This window comes from Equus asinus, chromosome 21 (genome assembly GCF_041296235.1).
Source record: "Equus asinus isolate D_3611 breed Donkey chromosome 21, EquAss-T2T_v2, whole genome shotgun sequence".
NCBI lineage: Eukaryota > Metazoa > Chordata > Mammalia > Perissodactyla > Equidae > Equus > Equus asinus.
In genome coordinates this window covers 51,906,483-51,931,529 of record NC_091810.1, presented here as the reverse complement: position 1 = coordinate 51,931,529, position 25,047 = coordinate 51,906,483, and the positions used below count along the sequence as shown (strand labels likewise).

Genomic DNA, 25,047 nt, shown 5'->3' with positions numbered 1-25,047 from the left:
GTCAGGGCGCTGGACTGCTGGTGCTGAGTGGTCTGCCCCATGGAATCAAGGAGGAGACTGGGCAGGAGATGGCCTGTTGAGGCGAAGTTTTCCTTTTTTTCCTTTTGTTTTTAGCACCATGCCTATCTGCATCTCCCTGTACCTGGAATTTCTGACCACCAAGCTTCTGCAGAGTTCTCCAGGGCACATGGGCTCGTTTCTTGGTTTGTTTTCTAAGCTTCAGCCTATTTCATCCTATTTTCACCCATCATCACTGTTCTATCTGCTCTACGTCTCCCATAAACGTGCTGAGGTCTCTCATTCTGTGAAGGTCTTCCTGTGCTTTTTCCATTATTGGGGTTTTTATGTGTGGTTTTTCCCCTCATTTTAATGAGATCTCAAGAAGGATAGGTGTTAAATATGTAGTCCAAATGGTAATGCTATCATTAACATGGCATTTCTTATTCTATAGTTTCCCTTTTATATTTAAACTATGGCTTAATCTAGATGTCTTTCTGTATGCTAAATATAGGCTATAGCATATGTATGGCTATATGCTATAAAGCTTCCTTATTTCATCTTTCTCTAACTCGCCAGTTTCCTCAATGGTGTATTAAGTCATTCATACTCGCCACTGGTTTATGAAAATCCCTGTATCATGTATTAGGGTTGATTTCAGGACTACCTGTTGTTTTCTAATAATTTACCTACAAATCATTGCCCAGAACCACATTGTTTTGATCATTACACTTTTTAAACACATTGTAATTACCACTAAGGCAAATTCTGCCACATTACTCTTGCTTTCCAAAATCATCCTTGCTGCTCTGGGCTTTTTACCTTCAGATATACTTCCAAATCAGTTTTTCAATTTCCAAAGAAGAAATCCTACTGGAGTTTTGATTGGAACAACATGACACTTAGTATAATTTTTGGAAGAAATCACGTCTTTACAGTCTTTTCATCCAGAAGACACAGTATGTCTTTCCAAACATTCAAGACATCTTTGATATCCTTTAGGAACACTTCTTAGTTCCCTTCATATAAAAGAGCTATTTTTTCTAGTGTTTTTCCTAGATACTTTGTATCTTTGGTTATTACTATTACTGCCATCATTACTTGTATTATTTTTCTATAGGTTATTTCTAAGAAATCAGTAAGCTATTGAATTTTTAATGCAAATGTATTTCTAGTCTTTTTATTGAGCTATTATTAATTCAAAGGGCTTCTATCTGATTCTCTTAGATTTCCAAGTCCTACAATTATTTTAATGACTTTAGTTACCTGCACAGAGGTGACAGTTCCCCTGCCCAGAGGTTCCCCTCCTGCCCTCGGATGTGAGTCTGCTGCACCTGCTCTCGGTTGCCCGAATGGGGAAGGGGCTGTTAGGTTGGGCCTTGCTACCCCTCTCACCAGTGGGTCTTCTTACCCAGACAGCATTCCTAAGACAGCCAGGGCCAGTGGAAGGCCCATTCCAGTGGGAGGAGGGGAGCGGGGAGTGGGAGAAGATGTCTTACACCCTTGTTAATCTTGTGCTTATATAGGAATAAACTTAGTCTCTCTCGTTGCAATAGTTCACCTCTTTGTTTCTGTTTGCTATGCATCCTACTGCAGGGACCAGAAGATAAGGAAGATTTCTGCGGATAGTGAGCACTGGCCACTGAGATCTGGGAGTCCCAGGGAAATAGTCCCTCAAGTGGTGGTTTTAACAAGCAGCCGGTGTTCGAGGCAGACGGGTCACTGGACACAGTGAGGAAGTGGCTCTCACCGCAGCGGCCTCGGGGGAGCTTCCTGGGAAGGCCTCAAGCAGGTGGGGATGGGCCAGAATGGTCTCAGGGTGGAGGTGATAGGGGAACCCCAAAGGCCCAAATTCTGGCAGGACTCACTAACAGGGAGCCAAGGGAATGTGCCCTGGAGTCAGCTTCTGGGAAGGGTGGAGGTGGGCTTTTCAAGGTCACTTCCAAGGTCAGAAAGACTGTTCAATTCTCACCCCAAATTGGAGTCTACTTGTATCACATTTGCGTGAATGGTTTTTCTTAGCATGGGGTGGTTTGCAGGCTCTTTTAAGGAAATCCAAAGAAGGGTGGGGCAACCAGGGAGGATTCAAGAGCCACTGACCCATCCAGGTCAATGGCGACATGAGTGCTGAGTGACGGACCAGGGAGCCCTGGGCATATGCCCTGCTGTGCCTTCAACCAGCAGGGAGCATTTGTCCAGAAATCCTCTGAGTTCTCTCTATCGATGCCATTGCCCAAAAACTTCAAATTCCTGTAGAAAGGCATCAGAATTTCTGTGAACTGGGACCAAGTTCTCAGAGTATGAGAACCATCTACTCCGTTCCTGAGACAGGTGCCCAGGCTCCGGATGCTCCTCGTTCCTTACCTTGCGTCTGAATGTGTCTCTACTAGGAACTCTGGGCTACTCACTTTAAAGTGGGTGACTCACAAAGGGCAGTTGGGAGCTCCACCAAATGGTCCCCGCTGACGACCATCAAGGTGAGCTTCTTTAGGTTAAGCAAGGCATAGGGAAGATAGGTCAGCTTGTTCCTATACAAGAGAAAGGTCTGCAGTTCTTCTAGCCTAAGAAGACATAGAAGGAATTAGAACACAAGGACTTAGCTTCACAGTTAAGGAAACCAAAGTGAATTACAAATAAATTCTAGCAGGAAAGCCCTACTTAGTTTAATTGTTTTATATGTGACCCTTAGGAGAATAAACTGACTTTAAAGTTTAAATAAATAAAGTCATGCCAGGTGACATAATTTGGATTTTGAGTGTTTTTTTTTAGTTTTTACTGACTTAATAGCCAATTGAAGACATAGATACAGCAGCAGGATAAGCAAATTGCACGACATACCGCAGGCCATGATGGGGCCTAAAGAATCAATGTACCCCTCACGCTGAGGGTCTCCCGCGTTCCCAGTGGTTAAGGGGGCGTGGGCAAGAAACTATACCAGAGTCAGAGTGAGAATAAAGAAATTTTGGCAACATATTCCCTTTTGTATATCTTGAAAGCACAGTTATTCTTCTCTCATTGTATTTTCTAACTTTAAAAGAGGAAGAAACTTGCAGAGTGAAAAGGAAATGAGCAAAATATTCTCCAAATGTTTTACTTTGTTTTCTATTTTGTTCTAATTCAGTATTCCCCCCTCTAGTTTTTTCTTTCATTCATCTGCAAAATCTTGACTGATCCCACAAATATGGCACAAAGTTCCCCTCGTGTTTCAAAGTCAAATAATTCCCACGTAGTCTCATAAACCTAGAAAGCGTAGTACACATCATATGTACCAGAAGTAAAGAAAGGTCACATGAGACAGCATTCAAGGCGGAGCCATTCTTGGCTTCTGTGTCATGACAGCTCACTTACAGTATTTTATAAAGAAGATTGTGGACTCCAGGAGGCCAGAGATTTTGTTTCATTCACCACTTTAAACCCTGCCTACTCCCTGGGCTTGCCATACAGAAGCCTAATAATATTGCCGGAATGAATGAATGAATCTTACATGATTCAGTGTAACAGTTATTTTTTAAACATGAAATAGCTACAAGGATATAATTTGAAAATCTTACTAAGCATATCAATTTTGTTTGAAAGATTACGTATAATAAATCAATAAATGAAACTAGTAACAATTATCCTCACTGACATCCTAAACATAGAGTGATACGTTTCTATTCTATACGTAATAAATTTACTTTTCTACTGCTGTGGAGTAAAGGGAAGTTAATGGTGCCATTCTATTGAGGACTGAAGTTAATTAAAGTTCACCGAGACAAGGAAGATGTGTTCAAATGCAGATATACACACATACCTAGGTGTGATGCACACTGGGAATTGTCTTATTCTATAAGACCAAACTAATTCTCCAGAAAATTAGTTGATTTCAGAGAACGTACACGTGTTATGTATGTTTAAAACGTTAACAGTGTTTAAGATGTTAGTAACTGATTCATATACCTCACCTTCAGAATGCAAGTAGCTACCTGTCTATATCTTGTGGCAGGTCATTCAGGTTATTGTTGCTGATGTCCAGCCACTGCAAATTAGACATCCGCAGGACACAGATCGGGACGCTGGAAAACTTGTTTGCTGAGATATCTACGAATGTAACTTGCTTCAAATTACTTAACTAGAAAGGAATAACAAAATATGCTAATTACTTTTTAAGAGTGGGAATTAAGTTTGACTAATAATTTTTAGATTGTTGTCTCTTCCCAAAGGCATTTCTATGAATATGTGTAAAACAGATCAATATAGTATTATGTTGGAGCACCTATGATGTGTCATTCACTGTGCTACATACTGGGAGTGCTAAGATAAATAGCACACTGGCTGCCCTTGAGGAGTTCATACGTTCATAAACAAGCAGTGCAATTATAGGTGGTAAGAACTAATGTGAAGAAGTTTTCAACTTGCAATGTTGGGTGACACAGAGAAACAAAGGACTAACCTGTCCAACATCATGGTAGGGTGAGGGTCGGGGTCAGGAAAGATTTCACAGAGAATAGGGATTTGAACTGGGTCCTGAGGTTCCTCGACAGGTGGAAAGATAGGGAAGGAAACTCCAGGTGAGGAACAGCGTGTGCAAAGTCACAGACGAGAGAAAGCGCAAGCCTTAGAGAGCAGAAGGACTTGGGGAAGACCGCCTTCATGACTTTTGGCAAATCTAAAGGAGACTCACATTTGAATTGGTAAAGTGACGTTGCAAATGGTCAGAAACCTCTACTGTTTATGTCTTATACCCAGAATTTTTGTTTTTAACATGGTAACTGAAATACGTAGGGTAATACTTTTTTATTTCAAATGCAAATCTGTGAAAATTGAAGAAAGTAGGAAATGTGCCTCATGTATAGATTTGGTAATCTAAGTTTGGTAGTGACTATGAAATATAGAAGGAGCTACTTTTTAGTGACTTATTTTGAGATTCTATAAGTAAAATTTGGGTTGCTTCTCAAAACATTTTCAAAACTGTCATGCAGTAAGAAGTCCATTGGACCAACGGGAGGTATTACTGAAACAGAGAGAAAAAAGAAATAGTAGTCTAATGGCTCTATTTACCTTAATATAATACCCAATTCCATATTGCCAAATGTGCTTTAGTGAAACACAAGTCAAATTCATCCGATTGAATGGGCATTTTCTGATTCTGCTCTTGTTTTGAATTTACATAAACGAATGTGAAGACAGAAATGTGATGGTGAATAAGCAGTCAAGAGAGATGTTTTGGGTGCCCCCAATTCAGTCTAAAGCCCAAACCCTGTGTTGCCAGGGTTACCAGATCAGCAGAAAAATCAAGACTGATTATCATCAGTCTCTCTTCTTTCTTCTTTTTACAATAAATGTAGAAAGGGCATTTTTTAGACTGTAAAATAATTTTAGGATATTTAAAGGAAATAAGACTTTTATGAAAATTAGAATAAGGAAAATGAGAGTGGCATTAAACTAGCAAAGAGAGGAATTACTTGGATATAAAAGTGACTTCCCACCAGCTACTTTCATCAAAGGCAAAGAAAACATTCATAAACTCTTCTGAAAAGTAACTATATTTGTCTGAAAATTCCAATGGTGTCCAGATAAAGATCTGACATTGAGTTGGAGTAAACAGAACATCCATTTCCATGGAAGTTTCATGGTCTTTACCTTTGTCTCAGAATTCCTGGTGTTCCCTCCCTTAATTTCTATAGATCATTCATTTTACCGGCTCTTTATTTGAATTTTAAATCAGGATTTTATCAATTATTTGTGTAAGAAATACTCTCATGACAACAGGTACAACAATGTTAATATACTTAATCCTACTGAACTATACACTTAAAAACTGTTAAGATGGTAAATTTGATGTTATGGGGTTTCTTAATCAAAATTTTTTAAAAGTTGCCAGCACTTAGGTATGGCATTCAGGCAAAGCAGGGCTTTCCTGGGTCTGTAGGGACTGGAACCAGGGGTACTGTGTGCTTCCTTTACATAAATACAAGTTGGGCACATAAGGCTAAGACACCCTCACAGATGATACTCCCTTTAAGATGACCACGCAATGTGTCCTCAGCCACATAGTTTTTATTTATCTTGAATAAGCCATAGTCTGAACAGGTGGTTGAAATTTATGACCATGGAGAACCATTTGGGATTGAATTAGTGAAGTTATAAATGGGAAGAGTCAGTGAACGACTGTAACAAACAGAGCCACCTGCGGGGTTCTAACAAACACTGTGCATTTACTGAATCCCCTTCAAAGCAAAGAGCCTACAGTCTATGTCCAGAGCACATGTCATCCCACAGATGTCAACGTAGGTCAGGGGAATCAGCAGTAAATTGCTGTTTGCCGGGAAAAAACACCAGATTCATGGTTGTCTATGCTGCCTAGCATGGCCACTCGTGGGGATTAACTGCAAACAGGCAAGACAGAATTTAGGAGAGTGATGGAAATGTCCTACAAGTGAATTACGGTGAATTGTACATTTATAATGGGTGAACTTTATGGTATGTAAATTGTCTCAATAAAGGGGGAAAAAGTAGCAGGGACAGAGAGACTAGCCTAAGAAGCTATTGTCCCAGTCCAGAGGACAGACAACACGGGCTTAGGCTAGGGTGGTGGTGGAAAGGGGTTGGGCAGTGGTCAGATACAGGACGTGTTCTGAAGGGCATGCCCAACAGGGCTGACTCACCCAGTGGAGATGGGGCGTGGGAGCAAGAGAGGTCAGAGATGAGCTGGCTTGCTTCCAGCCTGGACATCTAAGAGAAGACTGAGTCATTTTCTAACCTGGGGAAGTCTGGGGAGAGAGCAGACTTGTGCAGGGAATCATGACCCCTGGCTGTGCACCCTCATCAGGACCACTGCCGGGCATTTCCTGGGGTGAGCTGGGTGCTAATAGGAGAAGCAGCCACTTCCTCACCCAGAAGTTTTCAGGAAAGGAGAATAACACCCTTCTAGGACTATAATCAGTGGCCCCGGCCTTGTCTGGACCTCACCAGCAACACAATTTTCAGCCTATTCACTATCGGCAGGACTGTGAGATCCTTCTCTCTCTTCAGCACAAGAAGCTATTGAGTTTTATTTGGCAATAAAAACTATTTAAAATCATGTCTCCAATGAATACAGACCAAAAGAAACTAACGAATGTTTTTAAATTAATGGACATCTTAAACCCTATCTATAGAACTACTTTAGTTATCCACAAATTTTGTCACGAGTACATAAAAATTTTTAAAAATTTTATCCACGTTATTTCCTACAGTTTCCAATTTATTTCATCACTGTGGATAAATAAATCAGGATTTGCATTATAGACAACAGGAATCACTTTAAAGAGGCATTAAATTAAATATCTTTTGTGAAAATAGGATTTTTTTTTTGCCTAATTTTCCTTTGATAGCATTTCTGAATTTAAATCAGGTCCTGGCCCAGTGTAAAGACATTTTTAAAGACCTTGTAATATCTGGTATAGGGTGATTGAAATGTCAGGAAAATGTGATATAATAAAGATGGATTTCATCTTTTAAAACTTCTTCCCCGTATTAGAGGCCAGTCCACGTGATAAACCAAATAAAAATAAATCATAGTGCAAAATGTTTACTCTCTTACTTCAAAGGGGAGCTCTGTTAATTCTAGATTTCCAGAACAATCCAGTTTCTCTAGCTTTTCACAGTCTCCCAGTTCTAGAGGAATGCTCTTCAGACGGTTGAAACTCACATTGAGTTCTTTTAGGTTCTTCAAACGACCTGTCAGCAGAAAAAAATTAATATCCATGGTGTAGATCCTTTGAGGTCTTTTAAGAACAAAAAACAAAAAAAGATGAAAAACCTTTGTATAAATGATGACAAGGAAGGCATTAAACATCATTTTGCATTTGTTTTTGGGGGTTTTTTTTGAGGAAGATTAGCCCTGAGCTAACATCTGCCGCCAATCTTCCTCTTTTTGCTGAGGAAGACTGGCCCTGAGCTAACATCCATGCCCATCTTCCTCTACTTTATATGTGGGACCCCTACCACAGCATGGCATGGCTTGCCAAGCAGTGCCATGTCCACACCCGGGATCTGAACTGGCAAACCACGGGCCACTGAAGTAGAACATGTGAACTTAACCGCTGCGCCACCGGGGCTGGCCCCCGCATTTGTTTTTAAAGCACTCTTTATTAAATGTCTGCTCATGGTTTATCCTGAGCATTTTGGTCCTTGATCAGAGCATTTTTTGCTCACTCTTTAACTCTTTAACCCTTCACCAAACTACAGACGAGGTGGGTGCGGGGGATTTGTCCTCCATGTACTTTGGGTCAGGCCCCAGCACCCACAAAGTGCAAACCCTTTGAAATTCACATGATGAATGAAATAACACACAATGGCTTTGAAGACTAGAATAGTTCCTAGAAAGCACAGTGACCAGCTGTGGTCTACTGGCGGGCTCTAATGAGAAGTGAACTAGGGACGAAAATATGCACAAAGCTTTATGTATGCGGTAAATGATTCAAACAAGAAGACTGTTTCTAGACCACACTTAATTCATTTATCTTTGGCTTCATGTTGGCATTGATTTAATTATGACATATCATGCTTCCTAAAGAATATGCTTTAAAAACAAAAGTCCATTTCACAGGCAGGAAGTAAAGACACTAAGAATCACAGGCCATAATTGGATTGATGGAGAAACACTGCATCCCAATTCTGTCTTGACTGAATTAATACATAATCAGTTCCAACTGGAAACTGGCAGAAGGGAGAATATATTTAATATTCCAGAAATCGTGTCACGCATGTTCTAAGACACTGAATAATTTAACATTCTTAACCTAATTTTTAAATTAGAAAACCAAAATCATTGTTTACTTTTGCAGAACAGGCACTCAAAATACAAATTTCTTGCCACTTTACAAACGAGAAAGGGAAATATACAAAGACAGTATATTGGAGGTAGCGTTATTTCTGAGTCAATTTTGTTGGTCTGACTGCTTGTTGGAAGATGATGGTAACGCTGTTGAAATCAGTGGCCCCTCTAACTCACCCACCTGGTATACACTGCAAGCCTATAGTCAATATTGTAGTCAAAGTAGCAGGATGGATAGGGGGTCAATATAAATTAAGGAAAGACTGTTTCTCTCCTGGGGAGGACGGGGGAGAATGTATTGTAAGAATGGAGCTCCACGCAGCCCCCAGACCTCTGCCCCTCACACCTCGAGTGAAAGAGAAGCAGTGATGATCACGGTGGTCTTCATTTTAAGATGATGCAACTGAACAACAAGATGGCTGAAAAGTATAAAATTTTGATCAAAATGACATAATAAGCTAAACTAATCAATGGACTAATATGTGGGAACAATATATTGCATTTTATGTTTGCAATGAACATATCATTGCATGTTTGTACCTCTAAAACTAAAAGAAATAAAACAAAAGGTTCTTAAACACAGCACTGCCCGCTCATGAGACTTGCAGTTTCTGAGCAATTGGCAAACGTCTGTATGCACTGAGTTATGCAGATGAGGCCGTGGCATCACCGCCCACAGTGGACACTGTGAACAAGCAGCTCTGGGGACAGACAAAACAGCCCTGCCCATCTACTTCCGGGGCCAGACGGAGCAGCGCCACCTGCCCACCAGCTGGCTGCCCACCAGACGAGAGGCCTGAAGACTCCTGCTAAGTAACGTACCAATTTCAACTGGAAGACGGGAGATTTGGTTTTGGGGCAGATCCAGAATTCTCATTGCTTGGAACAGCTCAATATATGTAGGAATGATTTGAATCAGGGTATTGTTTATGTGCCATTCTTTGAGGTGCGTCTGCTCCTTCAACTCATCTGGGAACTCCTAGAACAGAACGAATTATGTCCATCAGAACTAGTCCTCAAAATGTCAGAGCTAAGCAGCAGTGTGCACAAAGTTAGATTAAACAACGCATTTATTTAAAAAGCAAGAAGTGAGAGAGCGTGCGTGAGTGTGTTAAGGCTTAACGCCAGCTCTACAGCCACTTCAAAAAGAAAGCAAAGACGCTGCCGCTGTCAATAATTTCACAAAAGCAGATTAGCTCAATTTCAACACTGCCATGAATTCACCAGGTTATTAAAATCAAATGCCTAGTGAACAGACAACCAGGCTCATACTCATACCAGGACACATATTTATTTACAACATACCAATTTCACATCTTCTAAAAATAAAATCTGTCCAGGCATTGATTTTAAAATCTGTGCTGCATTTCCCTTCCTCTGTAGTTACTTTTTAAAATACTTGATAAACATCTAATACTTGCTTTGCCAAGTTTCTCAATGTTTTTATGAGTTTATAACAGGGAAAGAGCACCAGAAATAGCGAGGAGACTGAATTCCAGCCCAGGCACCGCTGTTTTCCAGGCGCACCATATCCCTGTGTGACGGACAGCAACGCGGGATATCGGAAGCCGCCCCTGGCTCAAGTGCCTTGGGATAAAACTGTAAAGGTGTTGAGAAATGCTCAAAGGCTTCAGGGGGACCTTAGGGAGGCTATTGAGGAAATCCAGTTCCCCAAGTGTTTACCGAACCCCGACTACAAACGAGGTGTCCTCAGTCCTGAAGGGATGGAACAAAGATGAGGACGGCGCACATGTCCCTGACCTCACTGAAGCCAAGCACAGGGCACAGTCAGCCAGGTGCGGCAGGAGCGCAGAGGGGAGGGGGGGCACTCCACCAGGGAGGTAGGCGGGTAGGGCAGCCATCAGAAAGTGCACCGTGACCCTCTTGCTTGGTACTTGGTACGTGTAATGTGCTTTATGATCATTGCTATCGGATATGTGGGTTAAGCTTTTAACTCACAAAACACACTTTCACTCTATATATGATTTCACGTCACAGTACCATAAGACAGGCAGAGTGGGCAGTATTAAGACCCATTTGAAAGAGGAAAACTGAAACCCAAAGACATTTCAATGAGTCACTTAGGGTAAGGGCCCAATACCCTGTTTCAGGAACTAGTGCAAAATGAAAATGCAGTCCCCTTGCTAAAAATTATTAAGAATTTCAAAGGGCCAGCCCTGTGGCCAAGTGGTTAAGTTAGCACGCTCCACGTCAGTGGCCAGGGGTTTGCCGCTTCAGATCCTGAGCGCAGACCTACACACTGCTCATCAAGCCACGCTGTGGTAGCGTCTGACATAGAGGAACTAGAATGACTTGCACTAGGATATACAACTATGTACCAGGGCTTCGGGGAGAAAAAAAAAAGAAGTTCAAGATGGCGACAGCAGAACATTAAACCAAGCCTGGGGCGTTCTAAGCACAGGGTCTGATGCTTAGATCAGACCTGATCTGAATGCAGCCCGTGCCAGAGCAGCCAGTTCCTCCTGCAGCGGATGCAAAATGAAGAGCTGCATCACCAGGGAGCCGACGCCAGGCTTACACCAACACCCTCCTTATTGAGGCATCCATTTACTGAGTGCCTCATGAATAACTCCTCTCATTTTGCTCATTCAATAATGGCACCCGTGAAAGATTATTATACCTTCTAGAATTACATTCCTAATCATTTTTCATAACATGAGAAAACTCTTAAGATATTGTGTTAAATAAAAATAAAAGGAGTAGGGTGAAAACGGCAGATTAAACATACACAAATACTTCTGCTCCTCTCCAGAATTCCATTAAAGATGACAGTAAAGGGATCTTAGAGCAGCAACAGCGGGAACAACTGAGACACAGGCTGAGCTTCTCACCGGATGTCCCGCCTCCCCCTCCAGGCTCCGGTAACGGTAACGAAAGAGCCAGGCATGTCTGGAGGTGGGAGCTGAGCACAGGGCTAAAAGAAGGAGGGCAGGGTCAAAGTCTAAGAACCAGATCCCTGACCCCCATCCGCGTCACAGAGCAACTGCCCCTGTATGAGACCGAGGCTTACCCAGCGGAGAGGTTAAACATTGTCCCTGGATGGGGAGCCTCAGGCACATCTAGGGCAGGGCAGGCAGCCACCAGAGGATGAATGATGAATGCTGAGACTCCCCACCCCTCGCCCTCCTCTCTTCCTGAAGCACTGGCTGCCAGGCCAGTGGTCCCTGCCTGCAGGAAGGAGAGGACCCTCCCCCGAGGGCTCTCACCAGCTCCAGATAAGTCAGAAAAGTGCCCTCCCTGGGGTATGTGTGCCAGTGAAATGGTGGCTCTATAGCAAGACCCTCAAAAACTGAAGCCCACCAGTGCTCAGGAAGCCCAGCATCTGCAGACCTCCCAGAGAGCCCCAACGTGCCAGATAAAGACAAACACCCTACAAGGAAAAGAGACTCTGAAAGAAGAAAACTTCCCCGAAAATGCTATGGATCCCAAGACAGGCAACAAAAGCCATTACCCCATGAAATAAAAACCAGACAAAATGTTTAAAGGTAAAATTAAGAGATATCTATAAAAGTAGAAAAATAAAGCCACATCACAGGAATCCTTCACTCACAAAACAGTTAACTCTTGGACATTAAAAACTTGATAGTAGATATGAAAAATTCTATTGAAGAGTTGGCAAATAAAATTGAGGAAATCTCTCTGAAAGAGCAGAGTCCAGCGCCCAAGGGCTTTCGGCTGACAGCAGGAACGATCAGCCCCCCACCCCAATCAGGCACACCCAGTCGCAGAGCATGGCCCCGCAGCCAGCCCTAAAGGGTCCCATCGGAGCTCTCCCACCCTGTCCCTAAGGCCCCAGAAGCTCCACAGCCCCATCCACCGCGTAGTGACCCCTTGCAGAGCCGGGCACACTGCCTGGTGTGATGTTAGAGGCCAGAGCTCCATGGCGGCCAAGGAGAAGTCTAAGATGGTGAAAATCCCTTAATGCAGCTTCTCACTCCTTCATCAGAGGTAAGGCTGAAATATAGATCTCTCTGGGGGAAGAAATCAGCAACTGAAATTCACACTAACGAAGGCCTGGGTCCCAGAGTCCTCCCTTGAGGGGTTCCAATCAGGGAAGGGTACCGTTTAAGGCAACCGAAGGAGTAGGACAAAAAGGCTGCGAGTAATGCAGACGGTGTCACACAGTCCACTACGGGGTCTCCCAGAGCCTGCTGAGTCATAACCCACACCAGGCACTCACTAAATGCTCTTTAAGAAGATTTTCAAAAGGTATCCGGTGCCGAGAGAACTCCATTCAGGTTCTCCAGGTGGGCTGGGTGACCTTATAGGGTACGTGCTCAGCCAGGATCATGTTTGATGATGCCACGTGAGAATGATCTACCAGCTGTCTTTAACTAGAAATCCAGGCAAGCCCTCCTTCCTGCCCCAGAAGAGGCAGTGTCCCGTGTACCCACAGATCTCAATGATAGGGATGCAGGAGAAAGAACACCAAAGAGCTTTTACAGCAACCATCTCTCCCAGTATAGAGGGCAGTGTAGCTAACAAGTTGGCTCACAGAATATCCGTTCATTTAATCCTCATAACGCCCTCAGAGGGGGTCAGGGCAAGCATTAGCACCACTGTACTGACAAGAAGATAAAACATTTAAAAGTCAGTAAACTGCCTCAGGACACATGGCCAATCAAGCACAGCCCCAGGATGACCCCAAATATTTAGTCTCCCAGTCCAGAGTCCTTTCAGCCACAAAATAGCGGGATAAAAAGAGACGGAAGCAGGTCACAGAGAACCTCGTCCCACTGACACGGACTGTAGCCCAGGTTCATTTGCCCATGGCATCCCAGGTCCCGCTTCAGCCAGAAAACGTCAGATGGTAGCCCAGCCCTGGAGATGCCTCGCCAAGAAAGCAGCAGGTTGCGGGGAGGGGGAGCAGAAAGCGCCGGTCCACACCAGAGGAAAAAATGAGGGCACATCCTTGTCCTGACCTTAGAATCTCAGAGGAAATATGGCAAAAGGGTCTGCTGAAATTCCTTTGCTGCTCTACACACTGTGACAAGTCAGAAGTCACCACCCACAGAGGAAATGTTGGATAAGTGAAAGGCTCAGTTCATTAAAAAACAAAAGGCAGAGTTATTTTAAATGTCTGGGAAGGTAGCAGAATTAAGCATTTAAAGGCTGTGCCATCCGGGGGAGAGCCGCGGGAGTCCCAGCCCATCCCAGCCTCGAAGGGATCCAAGCGGATCTCACCGCTCTTTCCAGGACTACACTCTCACTGAGGAAGGGACGCGAGCGCCCGGTTCAGAGCAGGCGATCGGCTCCTCCGCATCCACGGAAAAGCTCTCTAAAGGCAAGAGCGCTCATTGGCCAAGGCGGACGTGAGCTGCGCGCTGCACTGAGCATCCATCTGCTTTAGATGCCAAAACACATCGACTCACCTTCCAGTGCTCCCCGGAAAGTTCAAACACAAACGGGCTGCTCCGTTTGTCTCTCTCCTTGGAAAGTGAACTCCGCCTCGTGAGGGAGTTCCTTTCGATCTTTTCCAGGAGCCTCACGCTGGTGTCCACGAAGCCATTCTTGCAGTATGCGGCCTGGGGGATGCCTTTCCTCCTGCACTCGGCCACGAAGTTCCACTCCTCCTTTATCCTAAACCGGGCACCAGAGGCCGAAGTTACTCTCCTGGGGAATCGCCGTCAACTGCCTACAGAAGGGGCCTGGCCACCCGGGGCGCAGGCGCAGTCGTCATTACCGGCGATTTCCCTGCTGCAGGAGACAGGAGCCCTGCTCTCCACTTTCCGGCCAACCCCTCCTTTCTTGTTTCCTCTGCCTGGGGAATGTAGGGGGCATCTGAAACCCTCAGAGTTGTGAATTATTAGCAGCTTTGACTAAACAATTAGAGGAAGTGAGTTAGATGGAATTCCTGGCTAAAATTTCTACCAAAATTACCTATGCATGCGATTAATTACAATTTCCTTTGATATTATGTGGTGCCAACTCAGGTTTTTAAAAAATACAAGGCTACAGGAATTTGCTGATCTTTCAAGAGCATTTGGATAGAAATATATAGACAGCCCCAGTTTATAAAATATCTGACTTTAGAATGTCATCCATCAGCCACCTTGGGAAATTTCACTCCTGTAGGTGAACCTGTTATTAATAAGTATGCAAATAAAATACCCTTTCCTTAGGAAATGAACCCACAATCCTAGCCTAGACGGCAAATAGCCTCCCCTAATGAGAAACTCCCCGCGTACAGCCTAATGATGGCTCTTCTAGTTCTTCTCCTAAATGACGGGGTTTCATTCAGGGAGGGTGGGAGTCTGTATTTTATCTCCATTTACAGTTTTTAGGCTGTGGTATGTACTTCATGGGACAAATGCAAAATTACAAAATGAAATGCCATGCGGTGAGATAACAGAGCGAGCTAGAGGGTTTTGCCTGTTTTAGTCATTTAAGTTAACCAGATAAATTGCTTTTTTATGGTAAGGCATTCATCAGTTTTTCAACATATTAATTTCCCCACAGGAAACATCTTGAGAAACTAAAGGTTAACCTTCAAATAGTGCTAATAATCACAGTATTAATCAGATTGTGCAACCTCAAAAATACCTGCAAAAAAGATAAATTTACTACATTCATTTTTGCAGGTCCTGGAATAGGCTTCTTGCTTGAACACGCACGTTCCTCCTCCCACACCCCCGACTTTCTCCTTACCTGCCCGGCCAATCTGATGGCTGTTTCTCTTATCTTGAACTAGAAAAGCCTAACGAAGCCCCAAGAAGTTTCTGTCCTAGGATAAGATCAGATCTAGCGAAAGTCCCCTGGCACCAAGCCTAATCTCATGTACACACGTACGTGAGATGTGTGAACCTGGACACAAAGCAGTTTCCCACTGCAATGAAAGGCCGAGTTCAAGAGGCAAATACCACCCCAAACCAGCTGAGGGAACAATCTGTGGACCCCAGCTCTCTGCGGGTAGCTCCCCATCCAAGAAGCCTCAGGGAATCACCTCAGCCACAGCTTGGCTCCCCATTCAGCAAGTTGTCCTACCTTAGAGTAACCCCAGATCCTAGGAGCGGGGAGGAAGCTGGAGCAGGGCTGAGAGGCACGTTGGGTTTATGGAGCCCTGGGACCTTGTGTAATTCGTGCTAGCGCAGATCACTCAGACCCACCACTGCGGGTGTAGCCCAGCCTGAGGGTTCCAGTTATTAAATTCAAGATCCACATCATATTGGACAGTCTCAGATTAGTGGCAAGTGAAAAGACATTCTGACTCTCTATGATTACAGCATTACATAGGGGAAAGGGCTTGGTCAAATCCTCCACTTACCAGCTGTGTCAACTTGGGCTAGTTACTTAGATCCCAACTTCCTTGTCTTCAAATTGAGGATCATGATAACCAACTGGAACTCTGTGATGCTGACAGTAGCAGCTTAATTATCAAGCATGATCAGAATAGGTATTTGTTCGGTCCAAATAGTTCATAAAAGTGGAGAACCAAGAATAAAGAGACATTCGCACCTTACACATTTTGTTTCTAATTTAAAAGGCAGAAATATATCACCATTTGCCAACTTGGTGTAGGGTCATGGACTTTGTTCAAAAATAGATCTACCAATCAGAATCCCATTCCACCTTTCTCATATAATCCACACCCATAATGCATCGTCCCAGAGTTCCACTTTAGGTTTCTTCCCAGGGAATACAAATTACAGACATTCAAGCCCACCTGAACGTGCGACCTTTCTAGCTTGTCATACTTTTATCAGTCGTCTACGGTGCTGATTCAGTTGTGTGGTTCATGTTTATCATAAATGCAGTTTTTCCAAAGCACTCAACTTAGCTTTCACATACATGATAACTCTCTTTTACTCATACATCATGAGTTTACGTGACCATAGTCAAATTACATCATTTTAATCCAAGTAAAAATGGCATCAACACAATGAATCCTATCTAGCATTCGCTCAAGAAGTGAGGGCTGAAGTGCACGACAGAGAGCAGCTGTCACAGGGCTCACACGGGTGTGGAGGGCATCACACAGCCTAGTGAGGCCAGCTAAGCAGTCTTCTACAGAATTTACTGTAGAGGAATTTAATGTGTCTTCGCTGTCTTCCCCATGCCTAGCACAGTGCCTGCTATATATGTGGGTTCTTATAGTTACGGGTGTTACTGTTATTGGAATCAAATGTTCATTCTGGGCAACAGTGTGAAGGTTCTGAAGTCCTATGAGTAAGCGTCACCGACAATGAGAAATCCCAGAAGAAACGAGTCCCTTCACAATACAGCGGGCCCTGCCGAGTCCCTGTCCTCTAAAGAAGCTACAAGGCAAGTACAGAAACCACATACTTTTCCAGTGCACTTTTCTCGAGCCTTTCTGCCTCCTTCTTCTGCCAAGCTTTGTGCTTCTTGACACGAGTTTCCCATAAGGCTCTGACGACAGAAATGTCGAATACGACCACTTTATGTCCCATTTTGGGAGCATGAAATTACCTATTTAAAAAAATATATATATGTCAGCTTCACACACACACAGAAGAAAATAGTTTTACCGTGAACTTTAAAATGAAGTATGAATGAATCCATTGTCTTAAGTAATGACGAAATGCCTTGTTACCTCTGGGATGGCAGTTTGCTCATGTTGTTAAGGTCTGATAGTACTCTGTGTAAGCGAAAGTTCAACACTCAACCTGGGGTCATCTCCTCCAGAACATCACATTTGTCTCCCTACCTGGTGGCTGAACCGTGGGTTCCCAAGGCCCCCCGGGCATTCCTCAAGCCTCTTGGTTCCACATTCTATTGAATTTACTAGCATCTCATCTTCCCAGCAGGTTGCAACAGAATCAAGGGTAAGCTTGATGAACTACTCAGAACTCACACACACACACTCACACACACACACACACACACCAGCTTATCTGAGGAAACACACTAGCCACAATTTAGTATCAAAACCAAACATTGCACCAAGCCCTGCTGAGCACTTTCCCCCCAGGACAGACCACAGACTGGGCACAAGTCCTGTGAGGTTTCCATGTAACATGAACCCTCACAAGCTGCTGATCTCTCTTAAGTGCAAGGAAAGCCAGACTCGGGTACATCTTGGCCATCGCATTCCAGTGAGACCTAGCTCAGTGCCCGGCACATAATAAGCCCTCCATAAATATTTGTTGAATGAATAAATGAGTGAATGAATGAATGAAAAGTGAATAAAAGATTTGCATCCAGATTGCATCACTCTCAGGCCGCTCAATGAGCTTTCTCTCTTTTTATTTTCCCACCTCATCTTTACTGCATGTTTTAAGTGATTTGCTCACCGACAAAAAAAAATTATCAGGGCATAAAAGTGTGTTTCAGTGTTCATTCCACCAAGCCAGACTTCCCTCTCTTATCTAACTAAAATAACTTTCTAGATATTGTTTTAAATTCCCCTACCTACAGCATCGAAATCTGGCTAAATCCATTTCCTGATTTGCACAAACACACAGAGTGTCGACAAACAGTAGGGCTCTTGAATATCCTCTGCTCCAATTCCAGACACTTCTAAATAGCAGTCCGCGGGGATACGAAACCAAATATTTAATCTTGCGACTCAAGTGCGTGCTCTCCAAAACCAAATATTTAATCTTCTGACTCAGTGCGTGCTCTCCATAATGGTTTGCCGATATGAGTGGGAGAACTGGCTCATGTTTGTGTAGCTGAACATTTGAGGGCCATAATTTTAGTGTGAAGAGCTGAAGATGCTGACCCCAATTTATTCCCCTCTTTTCTTTAATTTCTGATGTCTGGAACTGTCTTTTGTCTCCCTTAAAACTCTTTTACCTAAAGGAGATTTTTGACAAAGGTGCAAATGGTGCAAATTTCTGGGTGGAACACATGTTTTCAATTCTCTTGGGTAAATACATAGGAGTGAAATTGGAGGGTCACGTGATAACTCTGTTAAACGTTTTCAGGAACCGCCAGACTGTTTTCCAAGGCAGCTGCATCATTTTACATTCCCACCAGCAGTATATGAAGGTTCCAGTTTCTCCACATCCTCTCAACCTTGTTATTAGCTGCCTTTTTTATTATAGCTCTCCCAGTGGGTGTGAAGTGGTATCTCCTTGTGTTTTTGATTTGCATTTTCCTGATGACTAAAGATGTTGAGCATCTTTTCATGTGCTTATTGGTCATTTGTATACCTTCTCAGGAGAAACACCTATTCAGATCCTTTGCCCATTCTTTAATTGGGCTATTTGTCTTTTTATTGTTGAGTTGTAGTAGTTCTTTACATATTCTACGTACAGGTCCTTTACCAGATATACGATTTGCAAAAATCTTCTCCCATTTTGTCCGTTGTATTTTCACTTTCTTGATTCCATCCTCTTACTTTTAACCTAAATATTCGATTATATTTGATGTGAGATTTTATAGACAGAATCTTGTTGGATCATTTATTTAATCCATTCTGACAATCCTTGTCTTTTAATTGGTGTGTTTAAGTAATTTACATTTAGTTTAATTACTGATATGCTTAGATTTAGGCCTACCATTTTATTATCCGTTTTTTGGTTTATTCCCTCTTTTGTTTTCCTCTTTTACACTTTGCTGCCTTCTTTTGTGTTATCTAAACATTTTTTAGCATTCCATTTTACTTTCTCTATTGTGTTTTGACACTGTTTCTTTGTGTAGTCTTTGCTTTTTCATGGTTGCCCTAGGGAGTATAAGATGCAAGATTAACTTCTCATGGTGTACTTAGAAACAATATTTGACTGCTTCAAATGACATGTAGAAACCTTACTACCATAATGGTCACCTTTATGATGTCACTTTTATGTTGTAGTTGTCCTATGTATTGTATCAGTCAATGTTAAATTTTTGGCTTCCAATCATCAAACTTATGTAAAGAATGCAAGAGGAGGGCCAGCCCCAGCGGCCTACTGGTTAAATTAGGTGTGTTTCACTTCGGCGGCCCAGTTTGTTTCCCAGGCGTGGACCCACACTACTCATCTGTCAGTGGCCAGGCTGTGGTGGTGGCTCATATACAAAAGAAGGAAGATTCGCAGTGGATGTTAGCTCAGGGTGAATCTTCCTCACCAAAAAAAAAACAACACAAAAAGAATGCAAGAGGAGAAGCCTAGCTCATTATATCTACCCTGATATGTACCATTTCTGTTGTTTTTCTTCATTCCTGTTGTCCCCACTTTTCCTCTGGTATCATTTCCCTTCTGTCTAAAAAACTTCCTTTAACACCTGTTTTAGAGGAGGTCTGCTGACAAATTCGGTTTTCCGTCATCTGAAGCTGTCTTTTTCTCACCTTCATTCCTGAAGATTATTTTTGCTGGACGTAGAATTCTGAGTTGACAATTCTTTGCTTTCAGCACTTTAAAAATACTGTGTCGGTTTCTTCTGGCCTCTGGGGTTTCTGATGAGCAATCGACAGTCATTTGAGTGATAATTCTCCTGTAGGTGATACATCATTTTTCTCTTGCTAGTTTCCAGATTTTGTCTTTGTCTTTGGTTTCCCTAGTTCAATTATGATGTGTCTGGGCATAGATTTCTTTGGGTTTATCCTGCTTCAGTTTTGCTTAGCTTCTCTAATCAGTAGGTTTATATCTCTCACCTAATCTAGGAGTTTTCAACCATCATTTCTTCAACTATTTTTTTCTGCACTGTACTCTTTCTCCTGTCCTTCTGGGGCTCTGATATCACAATATTAGGTCTTCCGGGATTGTTCCATAGATTCTTGAGGCTCTGTTCATTTTTGGTAAATATTTTTCCCTCTCTTTTTTTCAGGTCGATGATATCCAGTAATCTATCTTCAAGTTTCCTAACTCTTCCCTATGTCACCTCCATTAAGTTTGTGAGCTTATCCAATGAGTATTTTATGTCAATTATTGTCTATTTTATTTCTAAAATCTCCATTTAGTTCTTTGTATCTTCTATTTCTTTGCTGATGCTTTCTTTCCATTCATACCCCAGGGCAGAGGGAGAACACCCAAGAAAGGACAAACTTGGAAGGGATTTGGACTGCATTTTAGAAGTTCAGCCCGGCCCACCAGATAGCAGAGACGTCCTCTGGTTTGGTCAGGCTGGTCCAGCTTGCTGGACAACTAACAGGCCGCCTGCTAGAGTGCAGGTGGAAGACCAGCTGATCAACAGCTGATGGCACGGGCATGCAGTGGGAGTCCAGGTGCCAGCACAGGCAGGAGGCCTTCAGAGTGTGGACCACACAGGGACTTGCAGACAGCAGCTTGCTGTGTACATGGGCGGCCATGTGCAGGCCCCGTGGAGGCTCTCAGAGAGAGTCCAAGTACTAGCATGGGCAGGAGGCCTTCAGAGCACACGGGCTACACGAGGCTCTGTTTTCTAGGTCAAGAGAGCTGCAGAAAGGTTATTGCCAGCCAAAGCTGTCAGGTTGCAAGAGGACTCCATTCTAGGTCTGTGGCTGGGGCAGGCTCCAAGAGATGTCCCACACTGCTGATCCCCTACCCACACTGGAAAAGGCAGGAAACCTCTTCCTACTACACTGTCCTCCCAGTACCCTCTGGTGAGAAAGTTTAATGTGGTGTTCACTTTAAAGGATGAATACTTTAGAGGAGTTCCATCGTCCATCATAGAGTTTATACACTGAAGGGTGCATACAGAGCTGAGAGGCAGGAAGTTGATAACTGACACAGTAGGTGATCAATTGGTTTAGACCTCACATTCCAACCTGTCTTCTGTGGGTTGTGGTTCCCCTGTCAGATCAGTCTTCTATCTTAGCAGTGCTGCTCAGCTGTCCCATAGGTACCACTCAGCGGCCATCTGGGACGGGGATGATGGTCTATCTTGGTGTTCAGTTCTAACAGACATTGGCATGCTGGTTTGGGTTGGATCCATGCGTATGCAGCTCAGGCATGAGCCCAGAAGTTCATAAACAACCTTATGGGCTCTTCTCCCAAGCCCCTCCCTCTCCGTGATTGCCCTGGTTCTCTCCTGATTCCTGGGGCTCCCTTTTTCACTCCTCTGGCCAGAGAGCTGGGGCTTTAGTTACCCTGCTGAGCCGTGCACTTCCTCCAACTGCACCAGCGTCAGGGCCAAGCAGCAGCAAGACTATGAGAGGAAAAAAGCAATGAGAGTTTTCCCCACCCCCTGGGGACCACAGCTCCTCTGATCAGAAGGAAGGATCCCCGTCTCGAAGGTCTGGGTGACTGAGGAGCTCCGCCACCAGCCTTCTCCCACCCCCGCCTCCGCTACTACTGCAGAATCTGCTGGGGGCTGAGGCCCAAGACGATGGAGAAAAGAAAAAGAAAAACAGGATGTACCCCCAGTCTCTGAGCATTAGGAGTCCCTATTTCACTCCTGGAGCAAAACTAGGTGCCCTGGTGCCCAGTTCTGGGTTTCGGGCTGCCTTGAGTCCAGGCTGGGAAATACTGGAGGGAAAAAATGCGCAACACAGCACAGGTTCTGTGGTGCTTTGAATTCAGGTGTCCTTCCCTTCTTCTCTCACAATTGCTTACTTTTCAGAGGCTTCATATTGCTGCTCCGTGTGTCCTGTGCAAGTTTGCCAGCCCATCTAGTGTAAGAGGCGGGGTGGAGTGGGCCTACCCCATCTTACCCAGAACCGGAAATCTCTATGTTCAGTTTTTCTTTTACCATTTTCCTTACTCTGTTATCTGCAGCTCGGGAGCACCTAAGCTGCAAAGGTCTCAAGGCTGTGGCTTTTGACATAAAGCCTCCAGAAAGGAATGGCAAGATTCTTGAGCTTTTGCTTTCATCCTGAAAACAAGAGATTTAGGTCCATAGCCAGTGATGGAGAAAAATATTTTAAAAAGGAAAAATCAGGCAGCCTAGTTTCTTTGAGGAAATCTCTGCACATAATCCAAGTCTACACGCAAAGGCAAGCCAAAAAGCCAAAGTAAAGTGAAGTATGTTTGAGCAGTGTAGACCGCCCAGTCAGCCGAGAATAATTACAGCGAGAACCGCTCACTGTGCAGGGTGTGCGCTCTGGATCAACCAGTCAGGGCTCAGATTCTGTTCTTGAGTTTCTTACATCTTCCTAGGCCAGTAAATCCTTGAGAAGTAACCAGATCTGTTCACTGACTGCCCCTGCGTTAAAAAATCCTTGCTCGTTAATTTCTACGCATCGATGTGGAGAAACGTAATTCAAGTTCCCGTCTTAGAGGAATAGTCTCTTCTGAGGCCTTTGTGTTCTATTTTTAAATAGTGGGAAATCAATCTTAGTCTCAGTATTTTGGTGGGAAAGAGTATATCCTGTCTGTCATCTAATCACGTTCACCATTTCCCCTGTGTTTTGCAAAGCAGAGAAAGAGTTTCTATTCTTCAGTTAAGGGGGTTTTGAATGTGCCAGGATTTAAATCAGGGTCTTGCCCATAAGATTTTCTGTTTGCAAATGTGTGTAATAAAAACCGGTGACTCTAAGAACCCTAAGTGATGACTACGTTTGCTGGAGGTCTACACGTAACATCCAGAGATTCTGGGAAGCTAAGAAATACCAGCTCCTAAATGCCAGGTCCAGCCCAGCTGCTGGCATCCTGTGCAGGACAGGGCTGAGGGCCGGCTTCCCTAGACAACTGGACAGATTCGACCTTAACTCAGAAGATAGCAGCCCCCACTGGAGGGCACTGAGATCGGAAAGTGGTTCTACAACAAGAGCCCACAAGTCATTCCAGACAGGTAGGAGACCCTCCATCCAGGAACAAAGTCACATTGAGGAGCAGAGAGGAGGCAGATGTCAGGGACAGACACAGGCGCCAGTCACTTAGCAGCTTGGGGGAGAGAAGGTCCCTTGGCAAATTTACAAAGCTAATCTCTACTTTGTATGACAAACTCCGGTCAACACGGTCTTTCAGGCAAATATATAAAATGTAATTTCCTAAGCATTAACTTTCTGCAGAACTATAGAAATATCACGTGTATACTACACCGAAGAAGAAAAGAGAAAATTTCACCTCTACAAGATCCAGTCTAGAGACCCTCAGTACAAATAAAGCAATAGCCTCTTAGAGAAAACTCTACACTGAGTAGCCTCTCCTGAGGCCCCCTGAGAATGCAGAGCTTCAGTCTGGGTCCTCCCTGAATTTGACAGCAAAGGTCCCTGGTTCCAAGGTGACAGCTGATTCCAGCTCCCTGCTGGAGATCTGGCTTTGCATGGTAATGGCAGAATCATGAGAACAGCCTCTAGATGTGGCTGTGCTACCCACAGCCACAGAGCATCTCCCAGAGGAGAAAACAGGGGGACTAGGAGAGGGGAGAACGATGACGTCGCTCACTGCGACAGAAAGGACGCTGGCCAGAGTGTCCTCAGGCTCCTTCCTCTCCAGTGCTTCGTGTTCCAGGTCCTAAGGGAAAATGTCAACAATCAGAGACCCTCAAGGGTTGGATTCACAGTGGAAACGAAAATTCCTCCTGGAAAAACCTTTTGCTTTCCCGCAGGGGTCAGCAAACTTTTTCAGTAAAGGGTAAGATGGTAAATATTTTAGGCCTCAGGTGGAAGGTATTCTGTGTGTACTTATATAACAAAAGAGAAAACTCCCCTGTATATATACATATATACACACCCCACATCCGTGCTTGCCTGCGATGGGCCTGCAAGCAGCGAGCACACTTCAGCTTCATGCCCAGCTGCCCCCTGCTGGAGACATTCTCAAGAGCGACTAGCCCAGGAGGGAACGGCCTGGCGGGCCAGAGCGCAGAGGGGCAGGTAGGTCAGGGGGACCTGCTGCAGTCACTTTGGCTCTCTGCCCCTGTCTGACGCCCAGATGCCTGTGTGTCCCCTTCTCCCAGTCATCTCAGGCTGGGCAGCCAGCTGGAGGCTAGGTGATTTACGAAGTCACCAACTCCTGGGCAGAGATTCTATTGCTTGGCGCCTGGCAGTTGCTGACAGCAGAGTCTCCAACATGCGGATGGCAACCAGCGTGGCCCTTGGGCCAGGTAGACAGGTAGAGGGGGAATAGGGACAGAGCGCATACTCCAGCTTGTTCTCACGGCTCGCAATGCCAGCCTGCTCCAGCAGTGCCCACGTGCCATACAAAAACACTGCCAGTCCCGTGGGTTATAGTTTGCTGATCTCAGCCTTATTGAACAATAATGTATAAAATATTTTGCTTTGATGGATGTGATGGCTTTAAATTACAGCCACAAATTCCTTGAGAGTCTTCCCTTTAAACAGGTAGAGCTTAATTCCTCTCGGCTTGAGCATGGCTGGACTTAGTGACTCACTCCTAATGAGGGAATGTGGTGAGTGATCGTATGTGACTTCTGAGACTAAGTCCTACCAGGCATTGCTCTCTCTCGGGTCACTCATTCTGGGG

At 44.1% G+C, this 25,047-nt stretch overlaps 1 protein-coding gene across 2 annotated transcripts in view; it reads right to left on the bottom strand.

Moving 5' to 3' along the window:
- Nucleotides 1-25,047, bottom strand: part of LRRC2 (leucine rich repeat containing 2) — a 34,988-nt gene that overhangs the window by 6,249 nt on the left and 3,692 nt on the right. For both annotated transcript variants that reach the window (XM_014852406.3, XM_070492245.1), the window contains exons 2-7: nt 17,102-17,245; nt 14,191-14,398; nt 9,620-9,776; nt 7,562-7,698; nt 3,963-4,108; nt 2,406-2,558 (exon numbers count right to left, since the gene is read on the bottom strand). In XM_014852406.3, coding sequence (XP_014707892.3) covers nt 2,406-2,558; nt 3,963-4,108; nt 7,562-7,698; nt 9,620-9,776; nt 14,191-14,398; nt 17,102-17,226 — 926 coding nt within the window. In that variant the 5' untranslated portion in view covers nt 17,227-17,245. The remainder of the gene's footprint in view (nt 1-2,405; nt 2,559-3,962; nt 4,109-7,561; nt 7,699-9,619; nt 9,777-14,190; nt 14,399-17,101; nt 17,246-25,047) is intronic.